At 50.2% G+C, this 22,608-nt stretch overlaps 1 protein-coding gene across 1 annotated transcript in view; it reads right to left on the reverse strand.

Annotated features, from left to right (window-relative positions):
* The window catches only part of PLXNA2 (plexin A2), a gene marked incomplete at both ends in the record, with an annotated part of 135,135 nt that extends 113,602 nt beyond the window's left edge, over positions 1-21,533 (reverse strand). The window contains 2 exons of the mRNA XM_080633110.1: positions 18,750-18,932; positions 20,346-21,533. Of these exons, the coding sequence (XP_080489236.1) occupies positions 18,750-18,932; positions 20,346-21,533 (1,371 nt within the window). The remainder of the gene's footprint in view (positions 1-18,749; positions 18,933-20,345) is intronic.
* Positions 21,534-22,608: the final 1,075 nt, after the last annotated feature.

Genomic DNA, 22,608 nt, shown 5'->3' on the forward strand with positions numbered 1-22,608 from the left:
CTGCAGGGAGAACCACAACCCAACGCGATTTCATGAGCTCCAACACAAGCTAGGACTGAACGATGCCAATAAAAACACTAACAGATGAACAGGCACACACCAGCTGCACGAGAAGCTTGGGGTGAAGGCGGGGGGAATTAAATTAATCCCTTCATTATCAACCTGACCCCTGGAAAAATCTGAAGGAATGGCTGTGAAGGTTCACAGCAGAGCACTAAAGCCACAAGATCAGCTAACACAGCATCTGCCAGCCCAGACAGGCTCGGCTCTAATCTCCACCACTCCAGCTGGGACCATGGCTGCTGAAGGCAATCAGGAGCCAGGCAATCCCACCGGCAAGCCCGTGCCATGCAGTGCCAGGAGAGAGCACCCCAGGAGGAAAAACACATGGAAAGGCAGAGCAGTGCAGCCCCGAGGCAGCATTTTCTACAGGACTTTGGAAACGACCTCCTTTACCTCCCCAGGTACAAAACAGCCCAAAGCCCTCCAGCAGCAAGGCACATGTACCCTTCCTGAGGTCCTGGGGTGGCTTTTGCTTGCCCATTTCCTATCTCTTTAGGAAGAAATTCAGTGTTTTCTCCTTCACTGCCCCAGTACCTGGGTTATTAACAAAGAACTGTATGCACCAATGCATTATGCTGCACTACCAAGTTAATGCCACAGGCCTACGTACAGATTCGAATGTTAGGTGAGCTTTGGATAAGTGGAGAGGCAGATGCAGTTCATCCGGAAGGGGAAAGAGGTGAGAACGAGTCACTGGGGGATTCTCAGGAGGAAAGATCAGCCATCAAATGTAACGCGAGGGAAAACCCCAAAACCTGCTTGTGTTTCCCTGTCTCTGGTCTCACAGCCATGCTTGTTGCTGTCTTCATGGCCAGCTCCTATCGAGAGAGAGCCCTGTGAATGCTCACAAATGCTGAGCCCCTGATCCCTCACCACTGCAGTGCTGTGGAATGAGGCAGGGGAAGATCTGACCCATGGCCAAGCTCTGAGCCTGCCCCAAATCTGCCAAGCCCTATGTCTGACAAGCAGCTGTGCCTGCCCCATGCTGCTGCTAAGATGATGATGGCTAAGTACTAAAGACTACGAGCAGCAGCTGCCTTAGTTCATCCTTCAACTGCTTGTTTTAACAAAGACCTCAAGGTTTCAGGAAAATAAGAATCAAACCAACAAAAACCATCCCCAAACCCAGGATTTCCAGTGCTTTCCTGCACCGAGAGCATGGAGCAGAGGAGGCCACAGGCAGCGAAAGGCATCATCTCTGCTCAGGGCAGGGCCAGGCAGTGCTCCGAGGCCAGATGCCACATGGCAGAATAAAACCAAGAGCACAGTGTGGAGGGGTTTCTGCTCCTGCAACCCAATCCTCTGCACTGAGCTGGCTGCCAAGAGCCCTCCTGGCCCCGCTGCTGCAGAGCGGCTGCTGCCAACAGATACTTTGGGAAAGTTTGGGAGGGGGGAAAGAGAAAAGAAAAGGGGAAAAAATCCCTCTAAACTCTGCGATTCCTATCTGAAATTAAGTGCATTTTGAAGACAAAGGACCAAGGAGCTAAAGGCAGAGAGCACCAGCCCCCAGCTCATCTCCGCACCCCCAAGCAGCATGGTCCTGGATGTTATATGGAAGAGGCACCACACCTTGGGGGGGGAATTAACTCAGCAGGCTGCTGCATGCAATTCCCATTCCCAGCACTGAAAGGCAGCTGAAAGCAGATTTATCTGCTGGATAATAAAGGCAAAAGATTCTCAAAAGGGAGAAGTTTCAAGCCAAATCGCCAGGCTGCTCCACTTCTAATCCCTCTAAAACTGTCAGCAATGTATGTGGGCGATATAGGGGGAGGATGGGGGCATCACCCCCCAAAAAGCAAAAGAGCAGAAGCCTGTGCACCAGCCAAGCCCTGCAGAGGTGTCTCGGAGGCACAAAGAGGAGATTAAGGCTGAAAGGCTACAGCCAGGCAAGGAGTCTGCTGGAAAAGGATGGGAAGAGCACATTGGGAAGTATTTTGGATGCCTGACAAGGAGACACAGGGACCATCTGGGCAAGGGGAGGAAGGGCAGGGTGCCAAGGGGAGGCATGGGAAGGAGCAGCCCAGCCAGGCGAAGGCAGGTCTTCCCAGCTGTGTGTGCAGGACCCGCTCCCACCCTCCTCTTCCTCTCCTAAAGAAAGTGAAGTAACGTTGGAGCTCAGACACAGGCATGTTGGTTTGGTGGGGAGGACCTGGCTGCTTGCACAGCCGTGGAAGGTCTCCAATGGGAACTGCAGGATTGCTTCCTTGCTTGGAGCAACCTGGTCTAGTGGAAGGTGTCCCTGCCTGTGGACACTTGGAACTGGACAAGCTTTAAGGTCCCTTCAACCCAAAGCCTTCCATGATTCTATGACCCCTGCTCCTTTTGACAGCCCCTAAAACTGCCATCTGATCTGCCTTCCAGCTTGCTCTAAAGGCACATTTCAGGATGTAGCCACTATTAAAAGAAGGTAACATTAGCAAAGCGGCATTACCCTAATATGGTTTCATTCCTCCCTTACTCTTCCATCCTGGAAGGGTAAGCACCATACAGAGAGCATCCGCTCCGCACTGATACACCGTGACCTCCAGCCCTGCACGCTCAGCCCTTTGTCCCTCTTGGGGACAGCAAGGCTCCACCTCTCCTGAAACAGTTTGGGATGTGCTGGTAGGAAAAGCTGCACATGCCTAGAGTATGGCTAAGGGGTACTCCTTGAGAACAGGATTCAGCTGGTCCTTCACTCACCTACTCAAGGCGACCACAGACAGCGGTGACAGCAGGTTTTTGGGACATGGATGTCTGCTCGCGTTGGGGAGAGCACCAGGACCCAGTAGCTCATTTTTCACAGGGCACTGAGCAGCCTTTAGACATTAACGACTTTTGGCAATTCCTGACCTGGGTCAGATTCAAAGCAATGACCCCAAAGGGAGAGGTTTTGCTTTCCCCAGCAGCAGCCCCTGGGAGCCATCCTCCACTGTGCTTCGAAAGGCAAGGCAGGGCAGCGAGGTCCTCGGCTCTGGCGCAGGGTAACCCTATCAACATGCACTGCAGATAGAGGCGGCTTTTTCCCCGGGAGGAATCAAAGCCTCATTGATATGTGAATTATGAATGAAACCTTAAGCTTTTAAACTTTTAACCTGTGCATTTCTAAGAAAGTCTTAATTTAGCCAGAGACACGGCAGGAAAGAACAATCGTTCAGGGGAAGGAACTGGATTTTCTGGGCTTTCAAAATACACCCTTGTTTAAGATGAATATTTCATTTACCAAGCCATCCCCAGAGGGGAAAAGAAATCCTGATCCACACCGACCAAAGATGTGGACTGAAATCTGAGTTACAATGAAACTCGTGGATCAGTCCCACTTACACTGACATTGTCCCCCCCTTCAATTCCAGCTCTGGAATCGCTTCCTGGGCAGAGCCCAAGGCTGCTGCTTCTCGCTCCTCCTCTCACCCAAGTTTCCAACCTTTAGTGATGAACAAAGCACTGAACACCTCCCAGTCCCTGATTCCAGGGTGATGCAGCACCCCAGAGCCTGGCTGCCCCCTTTTTCCCCCAGGAATGGGAGCCACGACACCACTCCATGCTCTGCTTTCCACCTTCAAGTGTGTTTTAGGCTAAGCCTTGTGCTGTCCTGCTCCATGCAGCAGCTGAGATAAGCTCAGGGCCAGGCTTTATCCATCTCCTGGTTGTGAATTTATCCCCAGCTGAAAGTATTGAAAAGCTGGAGCTGGGAGAAAGCCCTTGGGAAGGCAGGAAAGCAATAACAGCAATTCCAATGTGACAGAGGTCAGGGCAGCTCACACCAAAGAAAATCAGGGAGGGTCAATTCAGTGGAAGTAACGCTCATTAGAAGAATAAGCTATATAATGAAGGGGAGGGGGGGCTTTGCTCAGGTCTGGTGAGGCACTGTCAAACCTTATACCATCGATTCCACTCTTTCCCAGCTCCCACTGCACTGGAATTCACCCAAACGCTCGCCTTGCTGACCGGTGCTGAATGAGATTCTGTTTATTTTCTAGACAACGGTAGGCACATTGCTTCCATCAGCAGCAGAGCTGGCACAGAGCTGGGGTGCAAGCAAAGCCAGGAACAAAACAAGCCAGAGACTCAAGTCTTCTGCCCTACAAGAGAGCATTCTCCAGGACAAGGGTGCAGGGAACTGCCTGGGTAGAAAGGCTGTGCAGAACCCAAACCCAAAGGGCAGGGAGGATACAGGTGACACAGGAAGCCTGAGATCACCTCCAAACAACACAGCTGTGTGCAGCATCATGTTCCCCCCCCAGCAGATACTAGTTGACAATGTTATCTGGACCCAGATAAATAAGGTGTGTTTGTATTTGAAACCTTTCACGCTTCAGAGCTTCATTCACCCACAGCTTCCCCTACATTTTAGGTGTTCAGATCGTCTAAAACACCAGTTCTGCTTGCCCAACACCTGCCAGTTATCTGACTACTTCAGCACCCCAAATGAAAGGCAGCTTTGAAAACACAGGCCCAATCATGATATTCTGCAACTAAATGAGCCATTAGACCTGAAAAGCCCGGTGGATCTGAGGATCAGGACTTTAACAAATGAGCAAATTGTGCTGATGTGCTTCAAGAAGCTCCAATCCCCGGCTCCGAGCCCAGAGGCATTAGCAGGAGGGATATATATCTGTTTCAGCAGCCCAGGACAAAGCCTGTTACATCAATTTAAATCAGTAGTGCAGGTTTGAAGCAAAGCAGACAACGAGGTGACAGTGTCTTAAATCACCACGTGAGGGTCCTCCAGAGCATGGAGGTCCAAGCCGTCAGGGAAGGACCTGTTCCAGATGGGGATGGAGCAGCACTAAACACAAGAGCACAGCTAAGGCAGGGCTGGGAGGAGGAGATGGGGTGGGCAAGCCTGGGGTCCATCCATGGGATATGCACCCAAGGCCCCCAAGGCTTGCCCCCCACATCTCCTTCTGGGTGGCAGAGGATGTTGAGAGGGAGGAACCAGGTAGAAGTGGGGCAGGAAAGGCAGAGGGAAGGCAATGCCACCCGCGGGTCCGCAAGGATTAGACTCAGCCACATCACTGCTAAATGACCTTTGAAGGTCCGTTCCAGTGCAAACTCTTCTCTGATTCATGAGCCAGCAAAAGCTCCTCATTGTCACAGGGAAGGAAAAAGGAACGGTAAAAAAAATAAGGATCAATCAGCCACAGATTATAAATAAAAGAGATGAAAGCTGAGAGTGAAACCAACCAAAGCCCTGGGTGGCTCCTGGCCTGGGGCTCCTCTGCTAAATTTAGTTCCTGTGTTCTTCCCTGAGCGGTGCGCTCGGATGACTGTACACTTGGAGAGCATTTACTTTACTGCAGCTCCCTAAAACGTCACACATTTACTTTACACATTTACATTTGCTTTAACATCCCTACGCACCAGGATGGTCCAACCTAGGCATCAACGTCAAAGGGGAAGGCAAGGAAGAGCCATGTGGAACTATATCTGCTGTGATGACCAGCAGGTCTGGGTCCCTAAGCTGGTGTGGAGTGGCTGAGGAGCTGGTTTCTGGCCACACTGGTGTATGCACAGGTCAACATGACCACAGGGACAGTGGGTCCGTGCCAGGATGGATGTGCAAGAGCCTGCAGCCCATGAGCACCTATCCCATCGCATCCCTCCGCAGGGTGCCTGCTTTGCAGCCACCACACATTTCTTCCACCAAGAGAAAAGGCAGCAGGCTCACAGAAGCATCCTATACAGCAGAATGTATTTAAATACCTAATGAAGGAATAAATCTGTGAGAGGGAGACATTTACTGCATACTTATTCACACAGAGCCTTTGTGCCGGCAGGGGCAGCGGGGGGGAAGCGGGGCTACGACTGCACCTGCGCCTCTGGCCGCTCTGCCAGGGTAATGAATATGGCAGGATGCTATTAAATGAGACTCTACCTGTCAGGGAGGATATTGAGCACTCCCAGCCTCCACATCCATCCCAGAGAACTCGTCTCTGCTACGACAAGATGCAGCACCTTATCGACAGGGCCTTCCCGGGGGTCTCGGCGAACACACAACGTGCTTGGGAGGGGACAGAGACTGATGGGGCCACTTTGCAGCACTGGTTTGCCTCTGCACAAGAGCAGGGCTCTCTGTTTTTAATCCCCCCCCCGGGCAATATGTCAGAGGGCAGAAGCCATGAACTGGCAGCTCATCCCATAACACACATAGGGCTGAAGGCCAAGGGATGCGCTGAAGTAGAACCCCAGACCAAAGGGTGTGGGTGAAGGTCCCAGGAAGACAATTAAGTCCTATTTGTGCCCTCAGGCTCTGGAAATGTGCTCCCTTGAGCCTGGGTCTTCTGCTGTTTTACTGCAGGTGACAAAGCACAGTTTGGTTTTGTTGTTGTAAAAGGGTGAGAACAACCAACTGCATCAGAGCAGGGAAGGAGCAGAAGCAAGCTCAGACAGGATACTGGTACCAAGCCTGTTTGTCTGGGTTTCATGCAGAAATGCCAGAGCCCCCCCAGGCTGAGCTATACTCCACATCCCCAGCACTTGATGCCTGAGAAGCCACAGAACAGGAGCTGCCATGGACTTGCACATTTAAACCCAAATGCCACCAGCATCACACACAGCTCTCCCTGCCTCATGCCACTGAGCCATCACCCCACACCATCAGCAGCCCACGGGGCGGGGGGGGTTTGGCACTTCCCTGCAGGGCAGGAAGGTGAAGCACAAAGTGGTGGTGATGAAGTACAAGAGCTCAGCCTTTCATAGCGTTTTACACTGCACAGAACTCACTGCACTAGCAAGTATTGCAGGCGGATGCTGTGTGATAGAGCAGTAGCACCCAGTCCGGACCAGCATCCCTCAACATCCATACGCCTCCAGCCATCACTCCGCTGGTTTTCCCTCCCCCATCTTGCCCTTTGCTTGCCCTCCCTCCCCCTTGATACAAAAGGTCAGGTTTGAAATTCAGGGGTTAGGAGGAAGAAATGTAGCAGGGTCAGGGGTGAGAGAAGCAGAGAGGGGAGGAATGTCACCTCCCCAACCATCAGCTTCCAGGAACGAGCCACCACAGAGCTCCTGCCAGGCACAGGGGTGCTTGCATCCACTGGGACAGTGGGGGGGGGGGCTGGTGGGGACAGAGGAGGGTGCTCGCATCCCTGGGCAGATGCACACAACCCTGCTCCTGCTCTCCTGAGGGCTTCCCTCCTCTTTTGGGTTATCTCAAGCTTATCAAGACGCCAGCAAAACCAGACCTGACTGCTACCCCCAGAGCAAAGCTACAGCAGAAACGAGAGTGAGAGGAAATTAAAGATTTGCTCAACACATCTGGAGTTCCCATCTTCCATCTGCAGAGCTGAGCGAGGCATCCAGAGAAAGCAAAGGTCCTTCAGGTTCTCTTCCAAGTGCCTGCTAAGGGTTGCAAGCTGGATCTGGGGTGAATAAATCATCCCACATTGCTTACATCATCACTTACGCCCTAAACATTAGCTTTTGGGTTTTTTCTTTAGCCTGCATTATCACATATACCCACTAACTGCCAGACATCCCCATTAGCTCTCCTTTTCCACACTGCTTCTCCTGCCGCCTGAAGCTCCACAGGCAGAGCCAGTCACTCTGGGAAACCCTGGGAGGATTCCTTCCTGCTCAGGGATTTCACATTGGCCTCTTTCAGCTGAAAAGGCACAAACCACTCCTATGCACAGAAGGAAACGAACGCACTGAGCATCCCACCCAGCTCACAAGATAGCAGGGAGCAAGGGATGAGCACGGCGCTGTCACATCTCTCCCAGAGCGTCCTTGGAGATGAGCCATCACCATGTGTGTGTCCCCGAGCCAGTGCAGATGCAATCATGCCCAGGAGAAAGGGCAGCCCCATTCCCAGGGAAGGTAGAGATCTCCAGCTGAGGAAGTGCAGCTGCAATTGGAAAATGTGCTGTGAGAGCAAAAACCTGCTGGTTTCATGTAAATGCTCCTAATAATAAATGAGTGAAGGAAGAAAGCAACACAGACAAACAAGAACTACTACGTTTGTGCTAGAGAAGCAGAAATGATTCTAAAAAGAGAACTTTATCAACATTTTCCAGAAAGCATTGGCTGGTCTTTAATGCTCCTGGAGGAATAACACATTGATCCCAGGGAACCCAGGCTGCCGGGTGCCTCTGATCCCAGGTTTCTGAACATCCCCAGCCTCGCTGCAGCACACTTGAAAAACTGGTTTGTTTCTCAAGCAAATACTGAGCTCCTCTCCTTGCACCCCATCACTGGCATTTTGTGCTGTTTGCCCTGGATCTGCACACAGCTTCTGCAGCCCTTGCTGCTGCATTTCCATGGCAATCCCAGCTCCAAAGGTGCTGGGATGAACCTAACCCCACCAGTGGCAACAGCGTTTCCCTGTACACAGAGGATTTGGTAATGGTAGCTGAGAGAGCAATCAAACACTTTGCTTTTACTGGTTGGGTGGACACCCTCCTCTCTGTGCTGTAATCATTAAAGCCTCACTGTTTCTCACAGGGTCAATGCTTTACTCTTGCAGGGAGGGTTAAATCCAGTCCAAGCTGCTGAAATGAAATCCAAAGTCAAGCCTTTGGTGTTTACAGCTGGTGCATCCCTAGTCGTGCTCCCAAATAGCTTCCTGGAGTGAGAAAAGGAGCTCAGGACCTTCATCCCTTCCCCACGCAGCAGCATCCCACCCACCGACTTTAACAATCAGCAAGGAAACGGGAGGCAACATGTGGGTTACCCACAGTCATTTTCAGATGAACTCCCTGAAAAGTCAGAAAGGAATGCTATTCCCTTTCCTGGTGGGAAAACGGGAGGCACAAAGCAGCCCATGGTCTTTCAAACCCCTCAGTCTCTCTTCCACTATACCTGTCCCTCAACCTGTCCCTCTCCCAGATTATTCCAATTACTCATTTCCCAAGAAAAAGCCCAAGTTCCCAGGGTGAAAAGCTCTGCACAAAGCAAGCATGAAAAGAAAACCAGAGCGGGTCCCCCTGCTGCCCTTTTGCTTCAAAGCTCTGCAGAATAATTTAGCCCAAATAGACTCAAGAGGTGGGATTGGTCTGAGAGCCAAAAGAAAGGAGAAGGTGGGAGGAGGGAACACTGGGTTTATTCCAACTCTGCCATTCACTCATTTAAGCGCCAGGAGAGCCCCTTCACTTTTGCATGCTCACTTGCATTCACGGTACAGAGTCTCCCGGAGTGTGAAGCTTTAAGAGCATCAGGCAAAAAGCATCAAAGAAAGAAGGAACTGAAAGCCTGCAAAAGGATGCTCTGCTTTTCCACTAATAAGCCACTGGCTGCAGGATGAGTAGGAAAAGCAAACATTGCATTAGCCAGCCAAATGTTAGCTCAGAGCTGGGAGGTTGCAGGCTGGGAACGCTCCCAGCCGCTCGGGCAGGTAAGAGCTCCCCGCTGGAGGCAGAGCCGTGTTTATTTGAAAGACCTTGTTTTCTCTCAGCGTCTCTTCCTCACCCTTTTTTCTGTGCTTTGAGCAGCTCAAGGGACCAGCTCTTGTTCTTTCCATCTAAGGGGGATCTGGAGATTGGCATCCTGTCCTAGCAGCAAATGCAAATCACTCTCCAAGTTAGTGGCAATGACCAAACTTAACAGGCCCCAATGCTTTTAATGAGCTGATGAGGGGGAGGAAGAGGCCGAGGGAAGACAAACAATTACCACCTACAGTCACAGCAGCTCTTTGTGCTGCCTGACTCGCAGGCTTTAGAGGATGCTCAGGCTGGTTCTCATAAGGCCTGCAGGCAGGTTTATGAGATTAAAGCCCAGCACACAATAAATAATTTAGCAGCTTACCACAAAAAACCCCCGTGCTGTATAAAAGCCAGGCTGTATGATGTATACATTCATTTTAAATGCACATCACTTTCATCTACACGTATATCTTTGATGCAAAGACATGTAACGGAGCGAGAAGGAACAACCAGGAAAGGTGGCAGGGTGGCCAGCTGAGAAGCAGGCAGGGAATGATAGGACAAATGATGCTGAAGCCACTCACTAATTACCCCAGGCCTGCCCATGCTGCTGCCTGTGCTCTCCTGTTTGCATCCATGTCAAAGTAACATTAAATCCTCACTCAGCCAATTACTTCTCTGCCATCCTCTCCTGGTCTGGTATTGATGGGTGGTGGCTGGTGGCACTTGCCTCAGCCCAGTGCTGGCCAGGAGCAACATGCAAACCCCATGAAGCCGATGGCTTTTGGTCCTGCACTGGGCAGCTTCAGCCCCACCAGCCATCACCCCTTTTGGTGGGCTTGCATAGCATTTGCAGAGCAGCAGCACCTCAAGGCTGGCAGCAAACCCTGGAGCATGGCACTGGGAAAAGGTTGTCATTTTATAGACAGGGAATGAACACACAGGGAAATCTGCCTGGGAGGGAGAACTGCCTGACAGATGGGAATCACTGCCACATCACCTCGGTTCCAGGCCAGACCCCTGTGACCAGAATACAGATCCCTTTCAGCATCCTCAGGGCTCACCTGGACCCAGGTGGAATGTGGCCATGTACAGGGGTATAAATCACAATGTGCAAATTCAAGTTATAGAGCAGAAAATTGAAAGCTTAACACACTCAATGGCAGCTCAATAGAACTAGTGGCTAAAATGAGGACAACAGAAGCTTGCAGTACCAACACATTGATGCGGTTCCTTCCTTCCCCAATTAGCATCATCTGAGATTTCTTTGAGACAAATCTAATGAATGACCATAACCTTCCAAGCCATAGTTAAGGTGACCTCCAAAACTACAACCTAACCACATGGAAAGACTGAATCCATCAGACCCTCGGACAGTGTGCGTGCAGGCCAGGAGTTGCTACTATTGCCGGTAATAAGCAGCAGTCACATTCAGACTTAGTGTTTTGTTGCTGTTTTAATCCAAGTGGCAGCCAGAAAAGCCTATGGCCCTATCACAGACACCAGGAACATCTCCAGTGCGAAATCCATCCGGGTGCTGAGCTCTGACTATGGGCAGGGGTTTATCTCCCTCCTTTATTGCTCAGGCTGGGCTGACTGCAAAGAGCTCCCTGAAGGCATGAGAAACGTGGGCATCTGCCTGTCCATGCATCTCGGCAGTAATGGAAAGAGGGTAATAAAAAGCAGGGGGAGGTGGGAAGACTATGCATCATAACAGGCATAATGGACTAATGCTAATATAGAGACTGGCCGCATCCAATCCATGCCTGTCTGGCACATCCATAAATATCGGGCAGACGTTCAAGAGATGAATTTGCCTTCACAAACCAGGCAATATTTTACAGCCCTGCTAATGCAGTCATTGCGCTGGCCAGCAGCAAAAAGCAACCATAACAACAACGGGGAGTAAACTCGATTGTGGGATTGAGAGGATATTAAAGGCAGCATCAGTCAGATGCGTAAGGGAAAGCCTAACGGCAAGTCCGATCACAAACCGCTGCTCGCAAATGGCATTTCACCCCCTAACTGTCCCCAGATCCTAACCTTTTGCAGCTCAGGGGCTGTGCCAGCACGTGGGACTCTTCCTGCAGATTCCCCCATCTCTCCCAGCACATTTATGTTTTCCACATTTTGTTTTTCTTTTGCCTCAAGGAGGCATTTCTAGAAGCAACACAGCATAGTCTTCTCACAGTATTTCTTGCCACCCGGGGATTTAAGATCTTACAAATGGACCAAAACCCCTGTTAGTTTGACCTCTGAGGACTTTAAAAGCCTTCAGAAAAAAATATATATAGTAAAGAAAGCATGAACTTTTTGACTTATGAATAGAAAGGCAGGAGTCTAACACTGCCCTACCCCCAAAACCCAACAGCATCCAGAACACAGCAACTTCTTCACATTTAAACTCAGAGGGAAGCAGGAGACAGTCAGAAAGCCCAACATGAACTCACAAAAGAGTCTGGTATTTCCTGGTATTTTTCACCCAGATGACTTCAAGAAGAAATGCATTCCTGAACCAGACAAAAATGTTGCTCTGCTTCCAGTGTGAAACGAAGGAGGAGTAACTTCTGCCTCACTTCATGCTCATCAAAGAGATAAAACCTCTTCTTATACAAAGTGTGGGGCTCAATTATCTTCCAAATAGGTTAAAGAAAAAAAAACCCTTATATGTACAAGAGGGAAAACCAGCCTTTGTAGGAGCTATTTCCTAAGAGCTACTTTGGTAACTAGTTCCAAAGTACTGATGCACCTCAAAACTTCCTTTACCCTCATGAGTGCCGCTCCCAGCTTTATTCCTGCCTGTATGAAAACCCAGGAGCACCGGGAAAGGTGAGACATGAAATGCGTTTCCTATTTAAGGCCGTGTGCACCTAAAGGGAGGCATCAACAGAGACTTCATGTCAAACCTCCCAACACTTTGCCAGTGCTAAGAGTGATGCAGGAGCAGGAGACAGATGCCACAGGGAAAGCCCAGCAGCACATGAAGTCGCAGGGACTGTAGCAATAGGACAAGGGTTATGGTTTTAAAGCAAAAAAGGTTAGATTTAGATTAGATATTAGGAAACAAATCTTCCCTGTGAGGGTGGTGAGGCACAGGGTGCCCAAAAGGTTGGTAGACATCCCATGCCTGGGAACACTCAAAGTCAGGTTGGATGGAGCTTTGAGCAACCGGATGTAGTTGAAGATGTCCCTGCGCACTGCAGGGGTTGCACTAGATGTCCTCCAAAGGTCCCCCTTTCCAACCCAAGCTCCTCTGATCTCTGGAGCTGGCTGGTTTCCATGCCTAAGACTGTTCAGCCACTTGCAGCCTTTGATGGCTCCACTTCAGTTAGAAATGGGCAAAACAGAATAGGTGCACTCAAACATTTCAAGCTGATTTTTCAAGGTGCCTGAACCTGGGCAGGAACCAGAGTCGTTGCCATCTCATAAGCCAAGAAACAGATGGAAGCAGACTGAGCCCACGTGCCTTGATTCCCAGACACAGCCTTTCCTGAACAGCTGCCCCTCAGCTCTCCAGCAGCTATAACCATACATGCCAACTCTTCTTTTTATCTTATTTCACTTGCTCTGCCAGGCAATAGATAACAGAACTAGAGAAGTGATGGTGGGAGAAGAGGAGGCCAATTTTCCCTGTCTTTAAAAGGTGGCAGGGACATTCCTGAACTGCTCGAAACCAGAGTCTAGAGGGACTTGGCAGCTCCCTTGGCTTCAATCACTTTTCATATTCCCTTTCAAATTCCAATTAATAACATTCCAACAAATGTAAGGGACAATGAAGCATTTTAGGGACACATTTCTGGGGTCACAGTTTGACAGCACCTTTTTACACAGATAGAGAAGCAAAGGAGAATTACTGTCTGAGGCTGGAAAACCCTTGTTGAGGGAGAAAAAGAACCCCAGCTTTTCAACCACACCAGAGTAAATCACCAGCAGCACAGTACCAAATAAATACCTCCTTATTTCACATCCTAGGGCAAGAGACAGAGGCTTGTTTCTCAGACCTGTCAATTAAACAGCTTCTTCAGTCGAAGGAGACTCATCTGCCATCTCGCACCTCTGCTGGGACACAGGTCTGTGCTCCGAGGGGTGATGGATTGATCATCAAATCAGCAAAGCACCTGACCTTACAACCTATAGCTAAAACTAGGCATCTCCTTTGCAACGTGCCTGCAAATGGTTCATTTTCATCTGTTCAATAACAGCCTGATGCCTTTTTGGCTTCTCTACACACTGATGCAACTGATTCTCTCCTCAAGTGCTACGGAATGTGCGTGGGGGTGATAATTAAGGATAAATTAAAAGGGTGAGATAACCATCCCCAGAATGAAGGCAGGTAAGGACAGGTTCAGACATAGATTTCATTGTGAAAGACCTATTTTATTCCCACTAATGGAAGAAATTAAATCAGCCAAGCTGAATAAAAACTACCACATACCAAGATGGAACAACACGCTTCAAGTTCGCCTTTTCCCTGAGTGCGTCATCCCATCAGTTATCACCATCCCTGGAAAAAGCAGCAGTTGCTTTCACTGAAAGCAAGGTCAGACATTACACACCACCCACTCCAGAACTGAACAGGTAAACATGCCTTCCCAATCCTGAAAGCTAGCTACAGCACTTCACGTTCTTCTGCAGCACTTCTCCTCCACACAGACCCCAAGCAGCTCTTCATGGGTGAACTTGCACCAGAATTGATTCAAGCCACGTACAGAGCAGCTGCCATTGGGACAGGGTGTTACAGGAGTTCAGAACAATGTCTGACACCCATTTATCCAGGAGGATCCAGTGCGAATCGAGATGCACATGCTATCCTTCACCTCAGGGCATCTGAAGTAACCAAACCTGGGTTCCTGCCTGTAGCACCAAAGCTTACACTGAAGACAGACAATGCAGAGCATCTTCCTTTGGAGGAGCAACCTCTTGATGCAGAGTCCACCAACCACTGGAGCAGCTTGCTCCAAGCCCCTGTGTCCAACCTGGCCTTGAACACTGCCAGGGATGGGGCAGCCACAGCTTCTCTGGGCACCCTGTGCCAGCGCCTCAGCACCCTCACAGGGAAGAGCTTCTGCCTAAGAGCTCATCTCAGTCTCCCCTCTGGCAGGTTCAAGCCATTCCCCTTGGCCTGTCCCTACAGGCCCTTGTCCAAAGCCCCTCTCCAGACCAAAGCCTTACTGCCACTGGAACAACTCAGCCCTGGGTAAAAACCAGGAACAATGTCACCATTACTGCTTTTCCCTGGGAGACATCCAGGAGCATACCCAGCTCATGCGAACACAGGCACGGGATAGCAAGGCCACAGGCTCCCACTGCAGGAACTGCATTTTTCCTACAGCAGCCATGAACAGTACAGTGGTAGAATAACACATAGACGATGCACTGTCAGACATAGAAGAGACATTTATTTATTCTTGATCACAAACAATGTCCTCCATTGACAAGCTGAATGAAGGGCACTTCACTGATTTATTAGATCTAATAAGAAGCAGACCTCTTGGGATGAAATACAAGATTGATTTTTAGTGGTGAGCCATGCTGCTATCCCAGCCACAGTGCTCAGCCTGATGAGATGAAACCAGGCATGCACAGGGACAGAGAGAGTTGAAACAGCACTGGCTTGGGGAAATAAATGGGAAGATTTGCACGAGGAAGGGAAAGCGAAATGGAAACAAGGCTTGCAAGAGCAGCCCTTCCAACTGAGGGTTACTCTTTTCTTCCTGCAATCTGTCTCTCTCCCACTTAAGCCTATACATCTTAAGAGCAGCAAAAGTTCAAGGGCAACTCCAATATGGATCTTGGGAAACCTCCAAGTCAGCCCCTGCCCATGCATCTGCCTTTCAGAGAAGCTCCTCTAAATATAGCAAGTATAATTTTCACATCAGTCTCAGCATCTACCAGGCAAACCACATTTAGCTGAGTTCCGTGGATGCCGTTTTCCATCAGGAAAAAGACAACTAGCACAGCAGTACTTAGCTTGAGGCCCTATTAATAGCAGTCCTAATTATATGGCTGCAAATTTAATTCATAGCAATGATTAGTGTCAAAATCAAAGGCATCACGCATCAATATTGATGGAATTGCATGAAGCCCATAAACAGAACAAGCAGGCCGACACATCGCCCCCCCCCAGCAGTTAGTTGCTGTTAACTGTTGCATAAATGTCTCTTCTAATTTCGCTCAATGAAAATTGGTTTATTGCAGGAATCCACAGTTCTGAATGATTACAACTCCAACATGATCCCCCTCTCCCTTTCTCCCCCAGCTGAGGTGCTCTGGAAGGAGAGCTGGACCAAACACTCAGGTTCCCCATAGGAAAGATGCCAAGTTCATTGTCAACTAACTTATCTGCTCTTATTGACTTGTCAGCAGCTCTGGATCAGCACCCCTCCAGCACACTGAACTCACAGCCAGGCTGCGTGGGCTCCACAGATGACCTGCCTGGGCTGCCCACATCACCCGGGCCCCGCGGGGCTCTCAAGTGGTGAGCTCAGCATGGGAAAGCTGCCAGCCGTGCCACAGGGCTCTACACTGCTCCCAGGCAGAGAACTTACTCCTTTACATGTGAGCCATGGAAGGAGCAGAAAGGGACTTCAAATGTACACAGGAAATAGAGGAATCCCAGACTGGTTTCGGTTGGAAAGGACCCTAAAGCTCATCCAGCTCCAACCCCTGCCACAGGCAGGGACACCTTCCACTGGAGCAGCTTGCTCCAAGCCCCTGTGTCCAACCTGGCCTTGAACACTGCCAGGGATGGGGCAGCCACAAAAGGAAGGGGTAGAGCTAAACAAGTCTGTACTGCAAAGGATGTCTGGGCAGGCAGAGGACTGAGGACATTCAGCACTCAGCTCCTTGAGAGGAGAGAGGCTGAACAGCAGCAGCCGCTCTCCCAGGGAGTGTGCAGGAGGCAGTTAGGTGAAGAGCTAATGGGAAGGAGGACATTGGTGAGGTAACAGAGCTTTAGTAATGAATTCTCACTGGGGAAGCACAGACAAATCTGAAAGGTTTCAGAGCTGGCTCCTTGACTCCTTTCCTCCAGCTACACAAAAGCATCTTCTTTAAAACCCCAGCTTGTTTCCAAAGTAAATCGACAGCTGTGGGAGAGGGAAGAGGTGTGAGGGTGCTTTCAGACATTAATTGTGCAGGTAGACAAGCAAGGTGGGGAGCTGCAGGAGATAAGGAACCTATCTGCAAATCTCTGGCACTTAGAGGTACCTGCATTTTTACCATCCTCCCTTCACATATGGGGAAAAAGAGATATGGAAACATTTACAGTCCTGAGTACTGCTGACTTTAAGACATGTCTGGTCTTGGACCATGCACAAGAACTGGAGAAAACCTGTTAACTTCCCACTGGGTCTGCAGAGAGAGGCCCAGGTGCCCCATAGTTCAATGCAAAGCTGCTTCCTGTGGCCTCTCTTAGGCCACGTAAAAGATAATCCCATGCATCAGATAAGGAAAGACTTATTAAAGGCAAGGACAGGACCACGAGATGCAGAACATCATCACCTCAGTGCCATGCACTGGAGGATGGCACTCCAGCTAACAGTAACACAAGGCATGGGCCTCATCAGCAGCAGCCAACTCATTTTTGCAGGCACCTTGAAAGGCTGCCTGTAGTGAACACCTGGAATGAATCTGCTGAGATGAACCAGTTTTCTTAGTGCCTGGTTACCACTGTCTCAAACAGGTAAAGGACCCCAGCAGCCCTAACTCCAGACAGCGAGGTGGATGGGCATGAATAGATTAACTTTGCATCAAAAAGGTAGGTGCTTCATGCAGAAGAGCACAAGGAATTAAACCTTTCTGCTGTAACCCTACATAATTCATGGCACAAGACAGTAAATACCTGGTGTGCAGGCACAGGCTGTTTGCTTTAACTGCCTCTAAACAAGGTACCTACACAATGCCCCCCCAAAACACTGCAAATACAAGCACTTGGCTGCTTGAATATGCATTTGCAAGATGCTAAGGATGCCTCTTCCATCCATTTAGCTAGAAATATCCCAGTGCTCCCATGTGTGACAGCAGGGGACACAAGCAGGGAGGAGAGAGGGGCTCTGCTTTACGAGCCCACTCTCCCCCATGTTCAAAATTGTCCCACTGACACTCGAGAGGCACCAGGGAGGCACCTCATTTACTACTGCTCAGCACTTGTAAAGGGCTGGCTGAATATTAATGAACTGATGTAATTAAAATGATGCAGACATTCAAGTGTAGTATCTGCCTGTCCTTGTATCCTCCTGGATAGATGGGGAAGAAATTCCCTGCTGCTTAAGGACACAAAAAATTAACAGCCTGCTGTTGATTACATTTGTTAACTCTTTCCCTGGTACAACGCAGCAGGGTCTGCATTTAGCAGGTTCACTTAATGGTGTCATTTCTATTTCAGGGTAATTGGAAGGATCTCAGCTTTCCAGAGCAACACCTCTAAGGCTGGTTTTGCTGGAGGTGACTTCTGCATCCACTGCTGAGATGCAGCATGCACAAAGAGCCTTACACGCCTCTGCTTGCACTCCCCAGTGCCATTCCATCCTCATTTTAAACATGGAACTCCTGATGGAGGACTGGCGAGGAGCACACAAGAGATGCATGACTGAGCCTGACCAGCCTCTGCGCTGCACACACTGCAGAGCTGTGCAGAGGACTCCAAGAGGAGGCAATCCCAGCTGGATTTCAGAATCCTAAAACCCACCAGCTCCCCCCCATCCCCTGTGCTGGGGGAGGAAACCAGCAGGAGCACCTCTTTGCCCTGGGCAACTAACCCCGGCTTTGTGATGCAGAGGGTGAGGAATGTTATCTTCCAAGACTGATCAATCATCCAACTGTCAAAGGAAAAGTAGGAGGTAAGAGGCAGAGAGAAGCAGTAGGACTTTGCCCTGAGGCTTGGTTTCCAAAAGCAGCCAAGTTAACTCATTCCTATCTCTCCATGGCCAAACATCCTGCCACCACCATGGTCTTCTACATAAGGATTGCTGGGAAACAACTCGGAGCTACTGTAAGATTTCCATCGGTGTGTCAAAAAGAAGGGAAGATCTGAGACCTTGGACACAGCTTGATGAGGTTCACTCATACTCAGATTTGCAAACCAGCTCCTCACTTTACTCAGTGGCCCATTATTGCCCTCATCATTTCTGCAATAGCCCTACAGACACACACCACAGTTCACTGAGCTTTGCTTCACCAATGCAAGGCTCTCCATGACCCAAACCCTATGATTTTTGCTCCTGACTGGCTCCCAGTTTCACACTGGGAAACATCTGTCGGACACAGCAGCAGTTACACACATCAGTCTCCCAAGACAGATGAAAACTGGACCCTGGCCCTCCAAAGTCATGGAACCAAGCTTACCTTCTTCAGCTTGCCAGTCTTAGTCCCCACGAACACCACGCTGTAGCCGTTGTAGACATAGGAAGCAACAGAAGTCATCCGGTCCCGGCTGGAGGTGAAGAGCGTGACTCCATCCACGGGCGTGGAGCCTCCCAGGGGCTGGTTGATGTCGAGCCCACAGAAGTTGTCATCGATGGGGACTGGCTGGAAAGACGAGGTTTGGGACAGCCGTGAGTGAAACACAGAGCACAGGGCAGCCCCACACATGCAGAGGGGAGCCAGTGGTGCTGAGAGCAGGGTGGGAGCCACCAACATGCTGCTGACCCTGCCAGCTTCAGCTACCTTCCCCAATGGCCAAGGCCAAGACACCCTGCAGCTGCTCCAAAACGCATCCGGACAGGGCTGTGGAGGAGCCCTAAGTCCTACAGACACTTCCACTCTCTCTGGCACAAAAGGCTCAGCTCCAGGACAGAGATAAACCTTCCCCATGTGTCCATGGGGCTGTGGGCAGTGCCAGCCTGCCTGCCCAGGCATTCCCATCCAGGGAATGGGCTCCAGCAACCACCCAAGTACTAAGTGGGAAGAGGCACTCCTGCTCCTTCCACCGCCCTGCTGTGCATTCTCCTATAAACCACCTCTGTGTGCCTCAGTTTCCCTTCTATGACACAGGGAATAGGGATGCTGGCTTCTCCCTGGAACACCACTTGCTACAAGTGAGGGAAAAGTCGTTCTGCTGACAGCTAAGTATTATTAAGCCCCATCAGCTGAGATTGCTCGAGTGAATTCCTCCATGGCACAGGCAGCAGGGTGGTAACATGGGTGGCCACTCACCATCACACTGACTGCCGCTGCCACAAGGTACATTAACTACCAAATGCTCAGGCACATCTAGTTGTAACTGATGGGATGACTCTCCGCCATGCAAGCCAGCACTCAAGCTAATCTTCACCTTCCTTCTTTCATTTCATTTAACCCACGTTTATCTCTTCTCAGCAGCCAAGCTTACTATGTTTGGCAAAAGAAGGCCCCAGGGATTCCCAAATCATCCCAGGAACGATCTACAAGTGAATAAAGATTAAAGAAGTCAGCTGAATAGAAACAGAAAAGATGTCACTGCCATTTGTATTTATCTTGCTAGTTTGCTGATACCACCCTCCTGCTCAGGGACAGGCAGGAGCTTTCCTCTTGCTTCCAGAGCCCTGGGTTGGGAACAGCAAACACTCCCAGCAAGCTGCACACCTGTATTCATCTGCCTTACTGCTACCCCTTCTTTTCATTGTCATCAATAACTGCCTGATAAGAGCATGGACTGTGTCTCTTCTATGTTAAGGGAAACTGAGGCATAGGATCATAGAATGGTTTGGGTTGGAAGGGACCTGAAAGCCCATCCAGTTCCAAACCCCTGCCACAAGGCAAGGACCCTTTCACTAGACGAGGTTGCTCACAGGGAAGAACTTCTTCCTAAAATCTCATCTCAATCTCCCCTCTGTCAGTTCAAAGCCATTTCCCCTTGTCCTGTCCCTACATCTGATCCTGTTCTGCAAGCTCACGTTCCATAGGGCCACTGATACCAGTTGTCAAAGGCTACCACAGCCAACACAGCCAGAGCACCCTTACCGCTTTAGTGCACTGGACATCCTTCCCCAGCAGCCAGTTGAGCTCCAGGTTGCCTTCCCCTTGGTAGCAGGACTGGAGGCGGTCCTTGATCTGAGCGTTGATGGTGCGGATGGGGAAGACGCAGAGCGCAGAGTCATCGGGTGGCTGGTGGTACTGCTTCTGGCCCTTGGAGAAAATGGCAAAGAGGACATCCTCCTGTGCCGTGATGTTGAGGGACCTGGCCAGCACATCCCCTGGCTTGGAGAGGTACGCTGCTTGCAGGAGGCGGTACTCCATGTCTCCCTTGGTGCAGCCGAAGGGCAGAGAGACATAGGAGTGGAACTTGGGGTCATCTTTGCAGAGACGGACAATGCGAGATGTGTAAAAGAGGTCGCTGGCAGAGTTGATGGAGACACCCTCCGGGGTCTCGGGTTGGACAGTCAGAAAGTAGACAAAGTTGCCACTGGCAAAACCATAGATGTAGAAGATGTCAAAGTGCGAAACGAGGGCCAAGGTATCTGAGGGGATTTTGATGAGGGATGAGACAAAGTCACTGTGGAGCTCATAATCCAACATTGCCGATGACTCCGGGTCCCGGGGAAGTTTGCGGCTGGAGAGGGTGGGGAAATAATCCTGCTTCCCATCCACCGCCGTGCCAATGAAGAGCTTCCCATCTTCACCCTCCGAGCGCACAATCACACCATACATGGTGCCTGTCTTGTTGACGCTGGAGAGGTAGTGCTCCTTTTTGTGCGAGGGTTCCACCAAGATGAAGAGGTCATCCAGGCGCAGCAGCTTGCAGACCCCCTGGTAGAGGCTGCCACAAGCCAGCAGCCGGTTCTCGGAGTAGTCAATGATGAGCAGCTTGTTGACGTTGTTGGTGAGGGTGAGGATCTCGCTGCATGGCTGGACGATGAGGGGTGGGTAGCAGGACTTATTGTCCTCCTCAGGACCAGTTTTATGAGCTACTAAAATGGTCAGGTTCCCGGAAAGCTTGTAAACCCTGTTGATAGCTCCAACGTAGACTGCTCCGGTGCCCTGGTGGACTGTTAGGTGGTTGAACGTCCAGTCCCGGTTCTCAGAGTGGAAAGTGCTGAACAAGGCATTGCTGGACACGTTTCGGGAGAGAGATGCCAGGAAGAGACAGAACAAAGCCACCGACCAGCCATCAGAGTCCAGTACCCGAGGCCAGTTCTTCCTCTGATCCATCCTGGGAAAGGCAAACTTCGTGTTCCCTGCGTGTGTCCTGGGCCCCAGCAATGTCCTTCACATGGTTCTGAGGAAAGAAAAGAATCACAGAGAGCAGAGGATTAGATCCAGTGTGCCCTGCAGATAAAATTCAAAGGAGACTTTCTAATTACACAGTCCTTGAGATAAAGTGAGGATGTCTCTAAGCCCAACCAAAATTAAGCAGGTCTCCTAACTTCCTGGTAAACAGCTCAAGGCTTGATGCTTTGCCACTTGGTTCAGCCTCTGCATGCTAATTTGTTGTGTGGTTTAGCTGTTCATAATGCACTCTGCTCAGCCATGGGAGGGGATAATCAGCTTCAGCCCAAGACAAAGCCTGCAGCTCACACACCCAACCATCAATCTGCAATCTTGGCTAAAAGGGTGTCTCCTGCAGGGTATGTTGTTGGAAGCAGCGGAGGAAATAAGAGGTGTTTTCTACCTTTGCATCCTCTACGATTTGATTTGGAAACCTGAGGAAGAAGTCTCACGCAGGCAAGTTCACTGAGCACATACACACCAAAGCTACCAGCATCTCCCCTCCCCAGAGCCAGAAGCAGCTCTGAAGGTGATTTTCAGGCTTCATGAGATACCTTGCTGCTGAAAAGCAGCTCCCATTGTGGTGGGAGGCATGTGGTTGGATCAGGAGCCCAACACTGCCAACAGCACAGTGTGCAGGGAAAGCCTGGCTGCCCATCTGGGCACCTTGGACACATTTCCTGCTCTAACAAAACCTACACAAAGCAACAGCTTAGACATGGGGTCCAGAAGACCCAACATCACCCAAATTGTCCATATGCTGTTTGAGATAGCCCTATGGATAACAGAAGTAGAGTATACTTTGAGTGATGTGCCCTCACCCATGAGAACAAGGCAAGGTAACACTCGAGGTGGAGACCTCTTGCCAAAATCCACATGGAAATAAGGCACAAAACACAGGCAGGTTTGGCTGTTGTCTTTGCCCACATGCTCCCATGTGCATTTAGACCTCATTCAGACCCAAGCGACAGCTGCAGCCCCACTGAGCCTGGGTCCCATCCTCCCGGCTCACCCGGGT

Source organism: Psittacula echo (assembly GCF_963264785.1).
Source record: "Psittacula echo genome assembly, chromosome: 22".
Lineage (NCBI taxonomy): Eukaryota > Metazoa > Chordata > Aves > Psittaciformes > Psittacidae > Psittacula > Psittacula echo.